This window comes from Gekko japonicus, unplaced genomic scaffold (assembly GCF_001447785.1).
Source record: "Gekko japonicus isolate JY-2015 unplaced genomic scaffold, Gekko_japonicus_V1.1 scaffold972, whole genome shotgun sequence".
Lineage (NCBI taxonomy): Eukaryota > Metazoa > Chordata > Lepidosauria > Squamata > Gekkonidae > Gekko > Gekko japonicus.
Genome location: NW_015165266.1, coordinates 482,577 through 503,857, shown reverse-complemented (window position 1 = coordinate 503,857; position 21,281 = coordinate 482,577). Strand labels below are relative to the sequence as shown.

At 41.8% G+C, this 21,281-nt stretch overlaps 1 protein-coding gene across 1 annotated transcript in view; it reads right to left on the bottom strand.

Moving 5' to 3' along the window:
* LOC107109550 (gamma-aminobutyric acid receptor subunit alpha-1) overlaps positions 1-21,281 on the bottom strand; it is an 88,008-nt gene that overhangs the window by 13,287 nt on the left and 53,440 nt on the right. Inside the window, exons 8-9 of the mRNA XM_015410212.1 lie at positions 14,003-14,155; positions 9,008-9,210 (exon numbers count right to left, since the gene is read on the bottom strand). Of these exons, the coding sequence (XP_015265698.1) occupies positions 9,008-9,210; positions 14,003-14,155 (356 nt within the window). The remainder of the gene's footprint in view (positions 1-9,007; positions 9,211-14,002; positions 14,156-21,281) is intronic.

Genomic DNA, 21,281 nt, shown 5'->3' with positions numbered 1-21,281 from the left:
TGCAGTACCAGCCACACATCTAGGAACCCCAGCCATTCTACGCAAAAAATAGAGAAGTGTACGATCGAGAGATTCAGAAACTGCATTAATCCAAATAGCGACCCCTAATAAAATCTGAGAAGTTACTTTAGCATTGAAAGCTGCTATGGCCATTGGTACATACTGACCGCCTTGAAAAGAAATATCTAAGGATAGCATTTGAGTTTGTTCTAGCAATCTCAGATGCTGCGCTAATATGAGGCTTCCAAGACAATTTGTGACTAAATGTCACTCCCAGATATTTAAATTGGGTTACCTGTTCTAATTTCTTGTCCATGACAAGCCAGGATTTCTTTCTACAATAGGAATGGTTTGAGAAAACCATTATTTTTATTCATTATAGTTAATTGTTAACCCCTCTTGAGTACAATATTCTGTAAATGATTTTAGAATCCTACTTCTCATCTTGACAAAAGGACTGTATTGTCTGCATAAAGCAGAATGGGAATTTCCTTGCCGGCCAGTATTGGAGCATGATGTGCTGTTTCCTTGATGTATGGGATCATATCATTAATATAAAGATTAAAAAGGGTAGGCGCTAACAGACATCCTTGCTTAACACCCTTTAACAGGGGAATAGTGTTGGTAAGCTGTCCCTCCAACCCCCAACGAATTTGAGCAGTAGGACTCTCATATAGTTTGGAGATCAACCAAAGCAACCTTTTGTCAATTGAGGTTTTTGCTAGTTTGAGCCAGAGCCGAGATCTAAGGCCTGAGTCAAAGGCAGCTTTCAGATCCATGAAGGCAACATATAAGCCACCTCCAGTGTAAGATGAATATTTGTCAGCCAAATGACTCAATACAAGACAGTGATCCATGGCTGAGACACCCTTTCTAAATCCAGCTTGCTTGGGATATAAAATACCTTCTGCTTCTATCCACTTTGATAATTTTTGAAGTAGAAAACCAGCATAGAGTTTACCAATTGATGAAAGCGGACTGATAGGACGATAGTTTGTGGGGTCATTTGTAGAACCCTTTTTGTATATTGGGACTATTATGGCATGCCTCCAAGATTCAGGGACAAGACCCGTGATATTAATTTGAGTAAAGAGGGAGGCCAAAAGATTACTCCACCAAGGTACATTGGTTTTTAATAGGTATACCAATATTAAATCGGGGCCTGGGCCTCTTCCAGAGAGTATTTGTTCAATTAGACAACTGACTGTTTCAGGAAGTACTGGAGGCCAGGGGTCAGTTTGAGGTGGTTGTACCTGATCTCTCACAGGATCAGAACTAAAAGGTAATGCAAAAATATCAGTAAAATGTTGTTCCCAGACTGATGGAGGAATACATAAAGAAACATTTAATGTCCCCCGGGTACCTCTATTAACCATATTCCAGAAAAGTTGTGACTCATTATTCTCTATAGCCCTAATAAGGGTATTCCACTCTTTAGTAAGGGTGAGCCATTTTTTTGTATTTTATCAAAGTCTTAAAACTTTGTTTCAGATCCATGAACTCTGTCAGATGGCTTAGCGAGTTGGTATGTTTAAATAATCAAAGTTTAGATCTTATTCTTCTGATATATCTTCTACACTTGCTAATACAAAATGTCCTGGCCATCATTCAAGTTATGCGGACTAATTATAAGGCCCACAATATCACTTTTTCCACTGTTTTTTTGCGTATCTGCCACAACTGTATAGAAACTGTTGCTATATTAGGGTATCTTTTTGTCACTATGAATATATACAATTTTTGCTCACAAATATGTGTGTGTGTGTTGCATATATAATGTTTATGTAAAAGATTCGTAAGTCAAGAACTACACATTCTCAGTACACAACTAGATATGATAGCAGAAGATCTGTGAACTGATCTGCTGTAAAAATAGAGCTTAATAGGATTAATCAGATCAGAACCTTAGCACTGTGGAGGGTGTTTAAACTATTTCACTTATGTTGTTTTCACAGTTAAAATCATACCATGTCCTTTGTCCTGCAGGGTGAACATACGGGTATTTCTTGGGGGGAGCAATTTTGTAGGGTGGAGTGATTTGTATCTGGACAATGGCACACCATTGCAGCCACATGCTGATCTCTCCCCACCCTGTGGCCATTTACTTGTTATAAAATGCAGGAGATCCATAGTGAAGTCACATTTAGCTTGATTCTAAGATGGACATTTGAAGCTTCCTTCCAATTAAGACATTGAAGGGGGAGGGGAATTACTTTTTAGTCAGGCCATATAACACTTTATTGTCAACCTTGACTAGTAGCAGCTAACCTAGTGTCTCTGACAGAGATCTTCCCCAACAGTGCTGCCTGAGACCTCTTTAGCTGAGATACCAGGGGGTAAATATTGGACATTAGGCATGAAAATATGAGTTTGGCCACTCACAGGAATAGCTGGTATTAGATGTTTGCTTTGGGTCCATCAACCACTGAATGCCAAACCCAAGCCAGTCAAATATAAGAAATATATGTTCTACCTCAGCTTTCAACCAATGGGTTGAAACCATTAGGTGGTATGTGGAGACCCACCTGCTGGGTTGTGAGCCCTTATAGAGCTGGGGGGTTTTCTGCCTTTTAGAAGAACCTGCTGCATAGAGAGCAAGGGTATCATCCTTCCTGCTTCTCTTTGTATCCATGCTGAGAAAAATGGCAGGACAATGAGGTGAGGTCACTCAGTGGTAGATAGCTCCATAACTTATTTCTCCTCATTATATTCCTCTTAGTGTTTGGCTTGTATTTCCTGTCTCCAGCTCTTTTGATCAGCTACCTACAGTCCTGGACTTCAGACCAGTGAAGTAATAATTCTGGTTCCTACTCTTCCCATCTCACGACTCTCATGTCATACATCTTCCCATGGTTCCCATACTCAGTGGATCCCACCCAGGTATGAAAATGATTGAATAGTGTTGTGCTATGTAACTATGAGTGCTATCACTGCAATGTAAATTCAATAAGAATTATAAAGCATTGACAAGGGGTGATGTTGAAATAATAAATAATAATGCTCACTAATATTTGCACTATTGGTTAAATGATAGTAACCAAAGTAAGATTAATCTGCTTCTTTACATACTGATTAGATGTAATCCCATGAATTGGAGACATTCCAATGAAGTCATTTATATTTTATCATTTATTTTTTAAATCTTCTACTATCCAAATATCATAAGAAGGATGATTACAGTGAACATTCAGAAATATCTCTCTATAGCAGCTCCAACATTCAATCCACAAAATAACTTACTGTATTTTAAATGATTAATTTTTTGTGAACTGAATATCTCTAGAGATCTATTTTGAAGAACAGTGGGTACGGTAATGTATATATAACTTCCATTTTAAAAAGTAATCTCTACTTTGTATGCAAAACAAGGATCAGAAGGGTTACATGAGAAACTCTTGGCAAACCATCTGCCAAACTGAAGATAATTTTTTGGAGCAGCCTCAGACATTAGGGCTCTTTAGCTTGGAGAAACGACGACTGAGGGGTGACATGATCGAGGTTTATAAGATTATGCATGGGGTAGAGCAGGTAGAGAAAGAGGTACTTTTCTCCCTTTCTCACAATACAAGAACTCGTGGGCACTCAATGAAATTACTGAGCGGTTGGGTTAGAACAGATAAAAGGAAGTCCTTCTTCACCCAAAGAGTGATTAACACATGGAATTCACTGCCACAGGATGTGGTGGCGGCTACAAGCATGGACGGCTTCAAAAGGAAACTAGATAAGCATTTGGAGCAGAGGTCCATCAGTGGCTATTAGCCACAAGGTATAGATAGGGGCTCTAGGGCAAGTGATGCTCTGTCTTCTGAATGGGTATTTCCTCTCAGTATTAGGGTATACCTTGCATCATAGATAAGTAGAGTAGTAGTCTTCCATTTTTCCAGACCCAAGATCATGGGTAGGCTTTAGGAGGGAAGGGTGAGTGTTAAGCTGACATAGGTATTATTATTTTTGTTGTACCAAATACTGTTAGAGACACAAAATATTTGTTAAATTGTAAGTTCCTTCAGCTCTTGGGGTGGCCTGCAATCTAGGAGGTCCAGCAAGAGTTGGTGGGTACCTTCTTGCCTATGGCACTTAAATCTGTAGGGTAACAAAGATGAGGTAATAAGGACATCTGCCCTGGGTACAATGTGGACAGAAGGCATAATATGGATTCAGGGATGATGTAATGTACTGAAAGATTTTTAAACAATGTTAATTGTGTAATGTTTTCTTTCGGGTACTGAATGATTAATCATGTTTCCAAGATGGTTAGGTGAAAAGCCAAATAACTGAACAAACTTTGAAGGTCTGAATGAATTATACCATTGCAATTGGCTTTCTGCCTATGGAGTAACACAGTAAAGTACATTTGCCTACAGAGTGACACAGTAAAGTTTGTGGGGAGGGAAGACTTCAGAGACATATGGCACAACTTGCTTGAGTAGTCTGTGTAGCAGTAATTTTGACCAACACTCTTAGGAATCTATAACTATTTTTAGTTACCAGGTGCTAAGTTACAAGCACTGAACCTGTTCAACAGGTCTGTCTGAAATGTGCAGCTAGAGGAGACACATTTTTGGAGGTTACTTCACAACTGTGGAAACTCCCTCTGAAGAATTGCAACATTCAACACTAAATGCCTTTTTAAAGCATCCCATTATTTGTTTTCTTAGGGTGTTTTGTGCTTTCTGGCATTTCATACTTTTTGTTCCTCTCCTCAAATAAATCCCAGATAAATAATTACCACTTTATTATTCTTTAAAGACATAAGAAAAAATGGAAGATTGGAGAAAATAAATCCTTCAGAAACTTCTGGGCATAACAACTGCAGTCTCTTTCTACCTAATAGATGGAGTAAGCACAGTTAATCCATCTGCAGAATGTGATCAAAAATTGTTCAAGGGAAGGAGTCCTTTCATTAGCGGTCGACTATCAGCAGTAGTTTTCACATTTTGAGATTTGTTTTCATTCTAACTTATTTATTGCTTCCTAATGCTTATCTTTTAAATCTGTGGATAAAGTCTATCCATAGTCCTTGTCATCTTGTCGTTCTGGTAATCAGAAATGACTCCAGCTCAATGAGTAGCTATTACACAGAAAATTGATATAAACTGCTGGGATGTATTTCAACAGTACTCTGGCATCTGCAATGGCTTCCTATAAGCTTATGGACAAATGTTGACTGGTTGCAAGAGGGCAAAGAAGAAAAGCTTCATGTAGATGCCATGCCAATCAAATCTGGGATTCTCTTGTTCAGGTACTGGCAGACCAATCAGATCCTGGACCTGCTGATTACTAGGAGATTTTGAGGACAGAAGTAGCATGTAAGGCTATATCTCCCTTATAAATAAAAGCCAAATGGTGGTGGCACTTCTCTAGAACATTCCACATGCTCCAAAATCAATTCGCTCTCTGATCTGTCATTCAGAGGGTCTCCCTATCCACTGGCTGCTTTGCCTGAGTCCTGCCTCCAACATTCTAAACATTTTGCTGTTCCTCTCCCCCCCACAGCCAGTCAGAACACAGAGGTTATTTGCATATGTAGCCTCATTGGCCTCTGCCTCGGAACACAGAGGTTGTTTGCATATGCGACTTGATTGGCTTTTGCCTCTAACATTCTAAACAGTTTTGCTGTTCTGAGGTAAAATGTGTCCAATCTCCAGGTGAGGGCTGGAGATCACTCAGAATTACTCTGCTTTCCAGATGGCAGAGATCAGTTCCCCTGGAGAAAATGGTGGGCTCTGTATCCTTATATGCTGATGAGGTGGCCCCCATATGACAGTCAGTGTGACGTAGCAGTCAGGGCTTCAGAGCATGGGAGAGGCTGCAGGTGTGTGGGGGGTGGAAAGCTGAAGAGTGAGGGGGAAATAAAGGTAGGTTGATGATTGGCTGGGAAGGACATAGGGTTGCCAACTCCAGGTGGGAAATTCCTGGAGATGTGAGGGATGGAGCCTGGAGAGGGTGAGGTTTCAGGAGGCGTGGGACCTCAGACAGGTACAAAGCCATAGACTCCACCCTCCAAACCAACTATTCCCTTCTGGGGAACCATTGTTGCCAATCTCCAGGTGAGGGCTGGAGATCACTCAAAATTACAACTGTTCTTTAGGTAGCAGAGATCAGTTCCTCTGGAGAAAATGGTGGACTCAGTGTCATTATACCCTGCTGAGGTCGCCACAGCAAATTGACACTGAGTGTCCAAGACCGGGGCACCCGCCCAGAGCCTCTTTCTAGAGGCCGTTGTATTTATTTCCACAACAGGCCTTTTTCCTAGTATATATATATTTGCCCTTTGCCTGGAGGCTCAAAGATAGCATTGACCTCTGAATGCATTAGGTGATCAGGTGCCATCATACACAAGGAGGAGGGGGACGTAATGGAATGCATTTTGGATATTTCAAATGTTTTTATTTTAATTATTTTACAGACTGGGACTTGTTTAGGCATGGCATGGAGAAAGTGAATGAACAAAACTCTTCCTGTCTCATTTAGAGCTCACCAAGTGAAACAGGAGGAGGAGGAGGAGGAGGAGGAGATTGGCTTTATACCTCGCCCTTCACTCAGAGTCTCACAGCATTTTATAATCTCCTTCCTTTCCTCTCCCCACAACAGGCAACCTGTGAGAAAATGGGGCTGAGAGAGGTCTTTGAGAACTACTCTTGAGAGAACTGCTCTGAGAGAACTGTGACTGACCCAAGGTCACTCAGCAGCTGCATGTGAAGGAGTGGGGAAATCAAACCCGGTTCTCCCAGATTAGAGTTCGCACTCCTAACCAGTACACCAAACTGGTGAAGAATAAATTCAGGACAATAAAAAGAAGATTGGTAGACCACCAATTTTAATGTTTACTACTATATTTTAACATTTTAATTGTATTTATTGTATTGCTATTACGTTGTTACCCACCCTGAGCCCATTTACGGGAATGATGGGCTATAAATATGAAAAATAAATAAATAAATAAAGTGCTTCTTTACATATAGCATAATGCTTATGGAAGACTGTCACAGATGTAGACATAGCCCCTAGCTTCAATGTCTTTAAGAAGAGACAGAAACATTCATGGAATTTGTCAGTGGCTATTTGCCATGAGTTCCCAGGAGGCAAACAGCAATGGTGGGCTATTGTCTTGCTTGTGGGCTTCCTAGGAGCACCTAGTGGGTAACTTGGGAAACAGGATGCTGAACTAGATGGCTCACTGGTCTGATGCAACTGGACTCTTCTCATATGAGTTCTGGAATCTGCCGAATCTTTTCGGTTTTGCCTATGTAAGTGCTTAATTCTGACTGGGAGCTGTCTCGTCTCTTTCTGTCACATACACATTGCTTCTCCCTCCTTTCAAAACACTAAACTGAAGAGTCTGAACTATATGTATATGTCTTATAATCTGACTGCCCATCATGTAATGTTCTTCTGTTCTCTGCCCTTTATTGGAAAATCTTCTGTTTTGGAGTATAGCATATAATATTTATGTATTTACTTCTTTTACGGTGGGCCTTTCTCCCCAGTATGGACCCCAAGTAGCTTCTGTTTTTCTCACAACAATCTTTGTGAGGTAAGTTAGGCTGAGAGTGTTTGACTGGCCCAAGATCACCCAAGCAACCCTCCATGGCAGAATGTGGATTTGAAAACTGGTTCTCCCAGGTCCTAGTCACTGCCACAGGAAGTGGTGGGTGCTACAAGCATGGACGGCTTCAAAAGGGAATTAGATAAGCATATGGAGCAGAGGTCCATCAGTGGCTATTAGCCACAAGGTATAGCTAGGGGCTCTGGGGCAAGTGATGCTCTGTCTTCTTGGTGCTAGGGGGGGGGGTCAACAGTGGGAGGGCTTCTAATGTCCTGGCCCCACTGGTGGACCTCCTGATGGCACTGGTATTTCTGGCCACTGTGTGACACAGAGTGTTGGACTGGATGGGCCTTTGGCCTGATCCAACATTGGCGTCTCTTATGTTCTTATGTTCTAGTCTGACATACTTAACAATTACACCACACTAGCTTTCCAGTATGCAAGCTGTATCTTAGATGTCTGATTGCTGATAGAGATTTTGCAAATACAATTTATTACTTGCAGCCCCAGAGGAGAGGGAGGGAGTGAGGATGTGGGGAGGACAGACCATAAAACACCTAGTTGGAGGAAAATAGGTCAATGAATGTGCAAATTCACTGTTGTCTGACTTCTGATAAAGAGCTGGGATGAGTACCAAATTTGAATGCAGATTTCAATATTATTTTCCATACACTGATAAACTAGTGGAACTCTCTGCTAAATAACATCAGGGCCCTGCAGGATCTGATGCAATTCTGCAGGGCCTGTAAGGCAGAAATGCCAGGCTTTTAGTTGAGGGCAACAACGGGTGATTAAGACTGACACCCTCTCTGTTTTTCTTCTATGGCCCCAACATACCCTTTCCTGCCCTGCTGTGTGGGGACAGCAGTGTGACTGGCAATGGAGGTTTAAATCGCCATCTTGATGGGTTTTAATTTCCGTCACTATCCATAATTTTACTTATATATCAATTGTATTTTTAAATGTCCAAAATTTTGTTCATCGCCCAGAGCCTGCTCTGTGGGGTGGGCGATTCATAAATTTAATAAATAAATAAAATAAACTGATCAGTTAACAACTAAATAACTTGTTAACAACTAAATAACTTGTTAATGTCTAACGTGTAAACTGCTAATGTCTAAGCTCTCACAAAACCATTCTGAAGTGAGCAAAATTCCAAAAACACCAAATGTGAGGCTTTGGATGTAAGCCCAAACCAATATACTAGCTTACTCCAGGAAAGTGTTCTTAGGATCACAGTCCTTGTCACTTCATCCTGCTCTGCAATTCACCTTGAGTCTTTGTGAGATAGGTGCTCTAAAAATGAAGTGAATAAATAAAAAAAACCCACCCAACTAGGCTTCGATTAAGACAAGCCATTTGAATGTTGTATGCCTTATTTCTGGGTAAGGTTTAGGAACAGTGTCACTCCTGTTGCCAATGCCACATGTGAAACATTTATATTAATACTGTGGTTACCTTTTCTGGAACAACGCTTTTGCCATCCCACGCATAGCCTCTCTTTGTGAAGTAGTTTACTGTTGCAAATTCAATCAGTGCAGAGAAGACAAATGCATAGCACACAGCTATAAACCAATCCATCGCTGTAGCATAGGCCACCTTGGGAAGAGAATTTCGCGCACTGATGCTCAAGGTAGTCATTGTTAGTACAGTTGTCACTCCTGAAAAGCAAGAACATTTCAGAAGTTGTTAGATTTCCTTTTAATGCAGACAAGCAATCTCACTTATTCTGTAGACTACTGTAATTAGAAATCAGATGAGTGACTTTTCCAGATTCATTTTGGAAATGTATTGTTCCTGGTTAGAAAGCTGCTTTTCAGTTGCCTAGGATCCAAAGGAATCTCTCAGGATAGTTTTATTTTTACTTTGAACAGGAGATCCCATGTAATATTTTAATATGCTTCTAAAATTCTTTTCTGTTTCAAAAGCAGTTTGGTGCAGGGGGACTGCTGTTTGAGAAACACAACAGCAAAGACTTCCAGGGCATGTAGTGACAGAAGAAGAAGAAGAGATTGGATTTATACCCCGCCCTTCACTACCCAAAGGAGTCTCAGAGTTGCTTACAAACTCCTTTCCTTTCCCCTCCCCACAACAGACACCCTGTGAGGTAGGTGAGGCTGAGAGAGGTTTGACAGAAACTGCTCTTTTTCAAGAACAGCTGTGCCAGAACTATGGCTTGCCCAAGGTCATCCAGCAGGTGCAAGTGGAGGAGTGGGGAATCAAACCCGGTTCTCCCAGATTAGAGTCCGCACACTTAACCACTACATCAAACTTCAGATTCTGGCCATTGGTAGAAAAAATATTTTTCCCTCAGTACTGAACATATGTTGAGCATCTACTCTGACACTCTTTTACACACTGAGATCTTAGACAAAAATCCCTTTATTTTACAGGAAATGAAACCAGGTTTGTGATTGGAACGGAAACTGGAATGGAAAAGCCATTGAAACTAAGGCTGTTAGCATTAGGCAGAGTGAAGTCACCCTGCTTATATTTCCTGTTTGTCACACTGAAGTATTGGCTCAGTTCCACTAAAATCCAGTCATCTTAGCCATATGAATTAAGATGTCATTTGCCAAAATCATCCCTGAGTTGGATGTATTGGCTTGACCATCATAACATTTAAAAATTAGATTTATGGCACTTTCAATTTCATTTCTCTTCCTTTCTTTCCTGAATCTCATTGCACATTCTTACAACAAAATTTTTGAGTTGCTCTCCATAGGCTTCAAGACTACTTGTGAATGTTCATTAAATCAGGAAAAAAGATGTCACTGTGGTAATAGACTTTACATTCTGAGTAAGGCAATTCCACACCTACCACTGAACAATTTTCTTTTAACTAGCCATGGAGCTTTTACTGAGAGTTAGAGGTCTGCATCTGTGTTACATCACTTACCATTGTGTTAGATCACATATTCACCAGTTACCTTGACAACTGCAGCTATTTCGGCTGTGATCATACGCACAATCAGCCCCGACATAGGCACGAATGCCAGGAGGATTAAAAGGGCGCAATCAGACATGAACATCTGGGAACATTGCTTTACCACAGAAGCGGAGTAAACAGGCACTGGGGAAAGTCCAGTAGCAAATGGGTTGCTAAGGGCCACGGACGGACTTTCCCCTGTCTGATTGCTTCAGTACATTCTCTCTCTCTTTCTCTCTCTTTTTTTTTTTGAACTTCCGGAGGGGATTTTTTATTGCATTTTCTAAAGACTACAAACTAGAAAGAAAAAATGGGAAGGGGAAACAACTACAACTAAGGATACAGTAAAGTAAACCACTAATAACTAAAACCCCAAGTATAGGAGATCCTTACATTAGCTTGTATAAGTGTTATTCTTAACAGGCTTAGATTACATTGAACATGGTCATTTATGGTAATATATTTAGCTTTTATCCAATCATTTAACTATTTTAAGAAAATTCCAAGAGAAACATTAAAGTAAATGTTTTAAGGCACAATTCAGAGTCCTTCAGCCTTTATTTAGCTTTGTTCTTTCTTTTCCTCAGTTGATAGTCTCGCTTGGGGGCTGCTGCCCCCTTATCTGAAGCAGAGTCCTCATCTGAAGCCACAGAGTCCATATCTTCACTGGATTTACTGTGTTCTTCTTCCCCACCGACCTCTCCTGGCTCTCCCAATTGCAATCTCAGGAACTCGTGTGCTTTAAAGACAGAGTCAATCTTTTCTTTTTTGTCCTTAATTTTAAAGGTTACTCCTTTGGGAATCAACCATCTGTAGGCAATGCTGTTCGTTTGCAGAAACTATATTAGGTCTTTATACTCCTTCCTCTTCTTCCTGATTTCAAATGGGATATCTTTTAAAATTCTGATGTTATTCCCTCCCATTTTCAGGGGTACTCCTGTAGTTGTTTTGAGTATTAAGTCCATGACATGTCTCTTCGAGAATCTAACCACAATCTCTCCAGGCAGGTTATTTTTCTTGATATAGTTGGAATAGGATCTATAGATCACATCTATTTCGCTTATCAAGTATTCTGCTTTTAAATCTGAAACTGGAGCTAATGCTTCACTCAAACGTCCTTTTAGATTCTCTCCTTTTGTCACAGGGACCCCTTGGAATCGGAGGACTAGGTTAGCTCTCTCCATTTGCAGCTGCAAAATTTGAAATTCACCTGAAGTTTGTTTCTTTTCCAGCATTTGCACCTTTTTCTTGACTTTTTTGGTCTTTGCGTCCACTTCTTTGACTTTCTCCACTGTTTGCTCCGTTATTTTTGTGATTTCCACTAGTTGGAGCTGCTGAGCTGCAAGGTTTTGATTCAGTACAGTTAGCTGCTAGTTAATGTTGGTCATTTGGTCCAGCAGAGGGCGCATGGTTTCTGCTAGCATTTTGGATAGCTCCATCCAGGGACTCGAGCCTCCCAGTTTCATTTTTGCTAGCTTGTCTTTCTCCGTTTTCTTCCCCACCATGTTTGAGAATTATTTACTTTTAGTAAAAGTTGCTAAAGTCTCTGAAATTTGCCCAAGTGCTTATCTACGCTCCGGTAAATCTCTTAAAACATATTTCCAAGTTTTTACTTTTGCTCCCCCCTTGGCAAATCATTGTTTTGTTTATGCATGTGGGAGGAACCCCTCCCCCATTCGCTCGACTCGCCATTCCCAGGGGGGGCTTTCTTTTAGTTTTTTGGCATATCTTTTTTTACTTGACTCACTGTTCATTGTTGGTCTTGGGACCTCGTTTGATAGTGGTTAAATCGCCCAATCTCCAATGCTTGTCTTGGCCGGCAGCTCTGTATCCGTACGGATGCAACAGCAGCAGGACTATCAGGGTGGAGGAGTGCCTCAATTCCGCAGCATCTTGGTGCGAAAGAGGCTACCCCTCAAAAGCCCCATGGTGAGGAGCCTTTCGCACCGGCTCCATGGGGGGGGCAACAGACAATTGAGGGCCCCCCCTCACCACAGGCACTCAGATCTTCTCCCCGGAGGTCCAGGAGAGACTTCTGTAGCATATCGCCATTAACCGGAAGCTCGCTTCAGCACATTCTCATGGCATTGGGATGGTCTGATCAGGCCATCCCAACTCCATACAGTTTCCCCCTTCTCAGTATGCGCATCACCACACACTCCATAAGGAGTCCTCAATGCAAAGGTGCAATTAATTGATTCCTTGTTTAAGCGCATCGGAAACAAATGGCAAAAAAACCCCAACTCACCCATGGTTGCGTCTCATCATGCAGTGGTGGGCTGCACCTACAGCTCCAAAGAACTGTGTGATAGCGCAACTGCGGGTCAAATTCCTCTGGAGGGAATAGCCTCCCTTCCCCCCCCCCATTCCATCTGGCATGTGTGACTGCAACCTTCATGTATTAAATCTCAGCTACAGTATAGTTCCACTGCATCAAGAGTTAGCCAAAACACACAGAAATCAGAAATATATTGCACAATCCGTTTCTCCCAAAGGCCAAAATAGGCGTGGAAAGGGCCTTTTATTGACAGAACCAAGCATTGGTTGCCAAGCAACAGGCACTGAGGGGAAATTAGGGTTTCCAGCTCTGAGTAGGGAAATCCCTGGAGATTTGGGGGGTGGATCCTGTGGCGGGCAGCATGGGTGGAGGGGGGAAGGTTTTCTCAACCTGGACCCAATTAGTTCCTCACAAAGGTGTGGAAAGGGTTTCGTTCCTTTGTCTTTTTATTGACAGAACCAAGCTTGGTTGCCTACCAACAGTCACTGAGGGAAAAGTTAGTCCCACAGAGGACCCAAGCAGGCAAAGTGTCTTCCTCAGGAGAGAGAGCGTATTCTGACAGGGAACAGTGGCTGGAGTGGGTGGGGAAGAGGAGCAGACCCAGCTCCTGGCCAATGGCATGTGAGTACTCTTGAGTGGTGGTTGATGGCCAATTGCTGATGGACCGCACTGTGGACGGGACTCAGGCAATGCAGCCAGTGGATAGGGAAAGCTTCTGAGTGACAAATCATGGAGCCAACTGATTTAGGAGCATGTGGAATGTTCAGAAAGTGCCAACCCACTACTCAATTATATATATGGAAAGATAATATCTGGCCTGGAACCAACATTTCTAAGGGACCGCCTCTTCCCATATATGCCTCGAAGAATGTTACACTTGAAAGATCCAGTACCTTACAAAGGTTAGTAAAATGTGAAAAAGAGGGCCAATTTTAAAAACTAAATGTAGAAAATATATAGAAAAAGATACATGTATTTATTAATTACAAATTTTAAAACATATATAAGGGCCCATTCACATCAAATATATAAATAACATGGCAATACACACGGCCTCCAGTAATAGTTTTTGTAAACACTCAGACTGACCCGTTGTGTTGTTACAGAAGCCTGCAAGTTAGAGCTGCCAGAGCTGTGGCTTTAAGATAAGTTCCTTACCTCTAGTCAGTGATGAAACTGCTATAATATAATTCAGTGTCCACTGACTTTTGAATGATCAATAATTTGATTAAGATAGGCCACTTACCAAACACTGTCCTTGCTGGAACAGATTCTCTGTTGAGCCAAAAAGAAACCTGTGATAAAATCACAGTCATAATGCATGGCAGATATGTCTGAATAACAAAATATCCAATCTTTCTCTTCAAGTGGAAATAGGTAGTCATCACAACATATTCTCCTGGAAAAAAAAAACAATGATCAATTGTCAGGTGCTATTTTCTTGTTTTTAAAAAGATGCATTTTTTCCCCTAAAAACCTACACTGGAAATGATTTGGAAATAAGTATAGCTATTTAATGTAAAACATTACATAAGGGGATTCTAATTCATGTTTAGCGATTACAGATTATAACAATTGATATTATGCAGGTGCTATAAACTAATCAAAACTAATTAGAATGGCTACTCTGAATCGGGGGGGGGGGAGACCAGCCAGATATTGGTTATTTATTTATTTATTTTGGAGCCCAAGAAAGTCATAGGGAGTGGTAAGGGGGAGAACAGAGACTGACTTAGCAGACTATAACAGATGGGCCATGCCATCCTTAGCAAAGTCAAGGGTCATTTCCTGCAGGAGCGCACAGGATCGGAGCTCCGGCAGTAAAGAGCCCAGGGGGCGGGCACATGCAACAAGCCCCACCCCCTGCTCCCAGCAGCTCTCAGTCAGAGCAAGAAGCAGCCAGGTAAGTTGCAGAGCTCCCCCCTGGCCCCCGGTCCAAAACAGTCCAGTGGCACCTTTATGACCAAGTTTTATTCAGGTACAAGCTCTCCCTCGTCTGCAAGGACAGATCTGCACGTTCCCCCCCCCCCCAATAGCTAGCAATCCAAAACAGTCCAGTGGAGCCTGAGCGGTGGGTGTTGCCTTCTGACACACTTCTGGTGATGTCAGGGGGTGTGGCATATGCGAATGAGTTATGCTAATGAGTTATGCTAATGAGCTCCTGCACCTCTTTTTCTACAAAATGACCCCTGAAAAGTTATACCTTTCCAAGTCTACTGAAGTAAATGGGGTTAGAAGGGTGTAACTCTGCTTACAAAGGATATGAGGGACATTTCCAACTAGTAGTATTACACACGGATCAGATCAAAGGAACGGATTTCTTTGGCACATAGATAGGCTAGGAAAAATAAAGGGGAAGATTTTTAAATTGTCATACAAATATGAAGGTGGGGGGGGAGGAATACATTTAGGATCACCCAGTGATTAACAGCATCAGGTTCCAAACAAAAAAGATTTAAGAAAGACAAAAGGCTCTTATGTACACAACACAACACATAATTAATTTATGGATTGCATTGTCATAAGATGTGCTGATAGCAAATAGCTTAGATGTTTAAATATATTTAGCATGCTCAAGGATGACATGTTTATCACATATCATGTTTATTAGCCACAGGTGGCCATTATTGGAAAGACAATAGACTTGGGTTTATATGGTTCAATAAAGCAGTTCTTGTGTTCTATTTTTAATACCTATGTGTTGTGGAAATATTATGAAGACTGTGCTTTTCGAGCACTGTCACATTATTTTGGGAAAACTCAAATGAGCTGATCTTGTTTTTCTCAAAGTTGGGGCACCAACTCACCAGAAGGTTCCATTTGCGGTCCTGTGCAGGCAGGATGTAGCCAGCAGGGGTAAGAGTGGCCATAGCTGGCCACATGCTGCAAGGTAGAACGGACTGTGCAGGCAGCTTGAGGGATGGGTGGCAGCAATGGTGGGAAAAACCTGGCCCTCCCCTCCCAGGTGGGCCTATGATGGGGTCCAAGCTGGGCTTGGGGGTGGGGGAAGGGGAGGGGAGGGGTCACCAGGGGGAAGCATGCTGTGCCACCCGGCCAGATCACCTGGCAGCATGGGATCTATTGAGCAAGCTACTTCGTTGCTCCTTAAAACACTGGCTGGCTCTTCTGTCACTTCCTTTGCATCGCCACTCTCCCAAAGCTGCTTTTCTGCAGCTGGAGCAAGGCCCATGCAGTTGGGCTGGCAAGCGTGGCCCACAACCATCTGAGGCTGTGCCACAAGTGCAAGCGGCATGGGAGATCAGGGATGGTGTGCTGCTGAGCTTTGTGTCCCTGACCTTGAGGCTTTGGGCGGTCGCATTGGTGGCATTCATTGTGAACACTGCCACTCAGCTCCTGGGTCACCAGCTGCAGTGAAGCTGTTTAAGCAGGTGGCCACATCAGCAGTGTTAATGAGGAGTTCTGCCACTCAGCTCCCAGGTCAGCAGCGAGGCCTGGAGAAGCAGGCAGCCACATCAGCAGTGCTCATTGGGAGCAATGTTCCCTCTAAGCTGTGGAGTCTTGTGAGCAAAAATTCTACTTTGTGAGCTACTGGCATTAAAGTTGTGAACGAGTGATTTGGCTACTGCATAAATCAGTTTGCTCTGGAGTCCTCCTTCCTGAGCCAAGGCAAAAACGTGTGAGGTGGAGGCTTAAAAACTGAGCTAGCTCACAGTAACTCAGCTTAGAGGGAACACTGATTGGGAGCACTGCCAATCAGCTCCTGAGCCAGCAGCAGCGAGGCCTGGAGAAGCAGCCGGGGACAGCCTCACTTCGGGGAGGCCCCACTAGCAGTGTTCCCTCTAACACTTTTTTAGCTTCCGGCTCACACATTTTTGTCTTAGCTCAGGAAAGATGGCTCCAGAGCAAACTAATTCATGAAGTAGCCAAATTGCTCGCTCACAACTTTAATGATCACAAAGATTTTGCTCACAAGACTCCACAGCTTAGAGGGAGCATTGCCCACTAGCCAATGGACAGGAGCCACATGGGATCAGAAGGAAGCTGGCTATCACCTGCTGAGCATGCAGGGGAGGCCAGGAGCATCAATTATTATAATATTATTATTATTACATTCGGTTTCAAGACAATAAGCTGGCAAATGGTTAGTTTCAGTGGGATTCTGCGCCAGGCCGACGTTGCTTTTGTGTGAGTGTGCCAGCTGGGGAGGAAGCAGAGGGTGATTGCCTGTGATTCTAATTTGCACTATACTCCAGGTTTGGTCAATAATGGGAAGGTTGCCCTAGAGCAGCAGGCTCTCCTCTAATGGTGCCACTTAGAAAGGGGGGGGGGTCCAAAGACACCTCTTCCTCTGGCAGCTCAGCCAGAAAATGAGCAGCTGGTCAATGATTCAGGCTTGGCCATCAGCCCTGTCAACCTGCAGGTCCTTTGCCGCATCCTAGACACTTACTGACAGAGTTCCACCACTGCTTATCTTAGAGATAGCTTTACATTTGGGCTCCCTATCCCCTTCACCAGCCAGTGGCTTGTGGCAGATGCCAATAACCTCAAAACAACTAGGGAGAACCCCAAAGTTGTCACCACAAAAATTACAGAGAGCTCTGCAGGCCGAACTGCAGGCCCCTCCATTGCCCAGCATCTGGGCCTCCACACTTGGGGTGGTTCCCAAGAAAGCTCTGGGTGAGTTTAGACTCATCCATCACTTGTCATTCTCAAAGGGATCCTCAGTTAATGATGCCATTCCTCCCGAATTTTGCTCAGTTAAATACACATCCTTCAGTCAAGTGCTGAGGTTGGTAAGGGCCTGCAATCCCGGAACGCTCATGGTTCTTATATTATGAAGAATGTGCTTTTCAAGCTGTCATGATCTGGGCTGTGCCACCAGAGGGCTACTAGGCCCAGGGAGGCTGGCTAGCAGTAGGTGAGGCTGGGCCTACAACTCCCAGAAGCCCCTGAGAGGTTTTGGAGCCAAAATTGACCAATAGGGAAGTAGAGGGCTGGGGAACAAAAGGGCTGGTGCCAGAGCAGAAGCTATTTCTTCCAGAGGGCAGAGCCAGAAGGAAGGCTGCTGCAGAAAGAAACCCTCATCCTGAGGGAAGGGTGAGTAGTCTAGTGTCACTTGGAATAGTGAGCTAGGGACAGTATATATTTAGACGCATTAGGGCATTTGATTTCTTTTCTTTTCACCCACTTACTGTTATTATTCTGCACCTTGTTGTTTGACCTCCTATAAAATAAACTTTTTCCTTGTTTCACTCTGCCTGGTCCTCATGCCTGTTATTCAGCCAAAAGGGAGGTCTGAAGGTTTGGGGAGGGTGCTCTGGGCCTTCTCAAGGGAACCTAAATCCAGAGTGGTGGCAGCATCAGGTGACACCCCACTTGAGCCGTGACACAAGCACTGTCACATTTTTATGGAAAAACTCAAATGAGGTCATCTTGTTTTTCTCAAATAGAACAGACCGAAAAAAGAAGAAACTGTAAAGTAACTGCGTTAGAAAATATTTAAATAACGATCACAAAATTCTATACAAAAATGTGTACAAAAATCTGCATATATAAATGAGCATAGATAGCTGGAAATGGAGAAATTGACGATGATCTCTGGAATGTTCTACCATTTCAATACTATTGTTCTTCCAAATGTGGATGAAAGCAGCGACTCTTGGTCTGTTATTTCAACAGGTACGTATCAACAATTTCATTAATTTTCACCGATGTATCATAACATAGTTGCAAGAGATTCTCTGAAAGAACGTTCCTAGGGCGAAGTGCTTGTATAATGCTTCAGTATGATATGGCATAAAAATGTTTAAATAAACTATCTCTGTCTGTCTGTCTGTCTGTCTACCTACCTACCTATTTACCTATTTAAACAAACACACACACACACACACACACACACTGCCAATGCCCTGCATCAAAACATTCACAAATGAAAGAATCTCATATGAGGAAACACTCATGTGGTTTGGGACCACTGTGCAATGGACAGTTGTTGATCAGGTGGCAGCAGACCTACTCTCTGCTGTTTGCACCACAAGCTCTAAGAATTCCTAATGCTGGGATATCTCTGAAATTCACAAAGTGTAAAAAACCTGAAACTCCTCCATGGCATCCCCCTTGATCCGCCCCAGAAGTGAATAAGAGTTAAGGAGCCTTATTGAATTTCCATTGATTGCAGTTAGGATTTGTGTTTGTTCTTATATTTACCCCACTCTTTTTTAAAAAATAATCTATTTATTGATTTTAAGACAAACAAACACATAAGAAGACAGTATATGTATATATATGTTTAGCACTTCACAATAATCAGATCAGGATTAATAAGTTCATTATACATTTACAGTAGTCAAATCAGAATTAATAGGTTAGTTATAACTTCACCATAATATTATATTGTCTTATCAAATTTTATATCCCGTATTACAAGGCCTTACAAGTTATACTGGCTAACACTTTTGTTGTCGTTCTAACTCTTCTAGTATAATTACCGTTTGCTACTAAGCAATCTTCATACTAATAATAAAGCCATAATACCTGTTAAATCATTTGGTATCTTAATCTCCATTTGAATTGCTACACAAACAATAGATTTAAATTCATTCTATCCCTTTAAGAGCAAAAGCAGAACACCAGAAATTCGTATCTATCTTTTCTGTATACTTAGCTACTTTTTTTACAGTATAAATATTATTATTTAATACATTGATAGTAAATATAATCAACTCCCTTGCTGAGTCTATTTAGCTATTTTTATCGTTTTCAAAATGTTAAACACCTCTTATATAAATCACATGAATATACATGCTACAATTCACCTCCAAAGAAGCCTAAACAGTACCTTATGACCTCCTCTCATTCATTCTAGGGAAAATAAAGTATTTTTTAAAGTAAAATAAGACTACCCTTTTATAAAGCAAAAATCTCTGCATACTTAAAGGGCTGTTCATTTATGCATGAAAATATCTATTTGTAAGTTAAAAAGCAAACTGTTGAGGTTTCTACATTAACAGTTCATTCTCATTTACAACATCATTCATGTCCATGTTGCGGAACTTCCTATACCAAAAAGGACAAAAAAATAACATCACACAAAAATAATAATATTTCCAAGAAACTACTAAATTACTAACTATCCCTAATTATACCATCAACAGTTTATAACTTAGCAACTCACCATTCCCCCCCCCCCCGGTTACTACTAACTCTATTTTTTTAACAAAAGCCATTTATAGTCAAGCAAGAAAATGCAAACACATTATTTTTAAACAAAAAAATTGTCTCTTCCTTCTTTCCCCTCTTTCTGTAGTTTCTTCCTTCCTTTGGATGTCCACCGTATGTCTCACATTCTTAAATTCCTGAAATGCCTTTCCATCATCACTTCTTCCATAAATCGAAAGCCTAGTCATCATCCCTTTGTTCTCCTTAGTTTTCTTCGTACAGACTTTTCCTCCTCTTTTCCTTTTCCCCCTTTTATTCTTTTTTGCCACCAATACCTCTGATGAAGTTCCTTTTGTTGCTATTTCTTCTGGTGTAGGGCTTGTTATTTCTTTTAAGCAAGGACTTGTATCCATAGCTATTTCTTGAGTCCCTTCTTTCATGAATGCTGGCTGGTTTTCAAACACCTCACTCTTTCTTTCCCAACAACCATCCCTTTCCTCTGCAAGACTCTGCATATTTTGGATTTGGTTTTCATTTTTATTTGTATCTTGCTTTGCTCTTTGATAATTTTCAACCGTGTTATTACAAGCGTCTTTAACGGCTTGAGTAATTTCTTTTATCAGAAAATTTCTAAATTGTTACTGTTCCGGTACGGTGTACGGGGTGGATCCTCGGGCTGCTCTGAGACCCCTGACCTCTTTTCGCTTCTTTGGGAGCCCCCCGGACGGGGGAGCTTTGTTGGACTTCCTGTAGAGAGGTCCGATAGCAGGGGGCTTTGTTCCGGCCCCTCCCGCACTTGGCAAATGCGGTGGGATGTCCGTTACCGCCCCAACGCAGGAACGTCTTGTGGGAGATCATGGACGCCATGATCTACTAGCAGCGACCATCCGGCTTGTTTTTAAAGATTTTTTGGGTTTACAGCTTATCTATTCAGCACAATACAAGGAGACTACTTATCCACGTATGAACAAGGAAAAATAGGCAAATTTGTATTTTAATACCCCCAGCAAATATTCTCAAGTATAAGAAAGTGGCCTGGAAGCAACTGGAAACGAGATCTGAAGTGGAATGACGGGGATAAGAGAATTTTTTTTTGTCATGTTTGAACTGCTATTGCATGTTAGAAATAATAATTGGTGAACCGCTGAATTATAAACAAGGCAAAAATGGTGAAAAATGGGAGTGGCAAAATGGAGCTGACTGAAGGTGATGAAGAGTTAGATCCAGAAACAAAAATTGAAACACTTAATATTTACCCCACTCTTGGTATGATCAGTTAAGGATGTATGAACAGGTCACATTTTCATTTTATTTATTTATTTATTTATCTGGTTATAGTTTGTTAGCATTTCAATTTACATATTTTGTCATTTCAAAATATGTTTTAAAAGATTCAAAGAGCATTT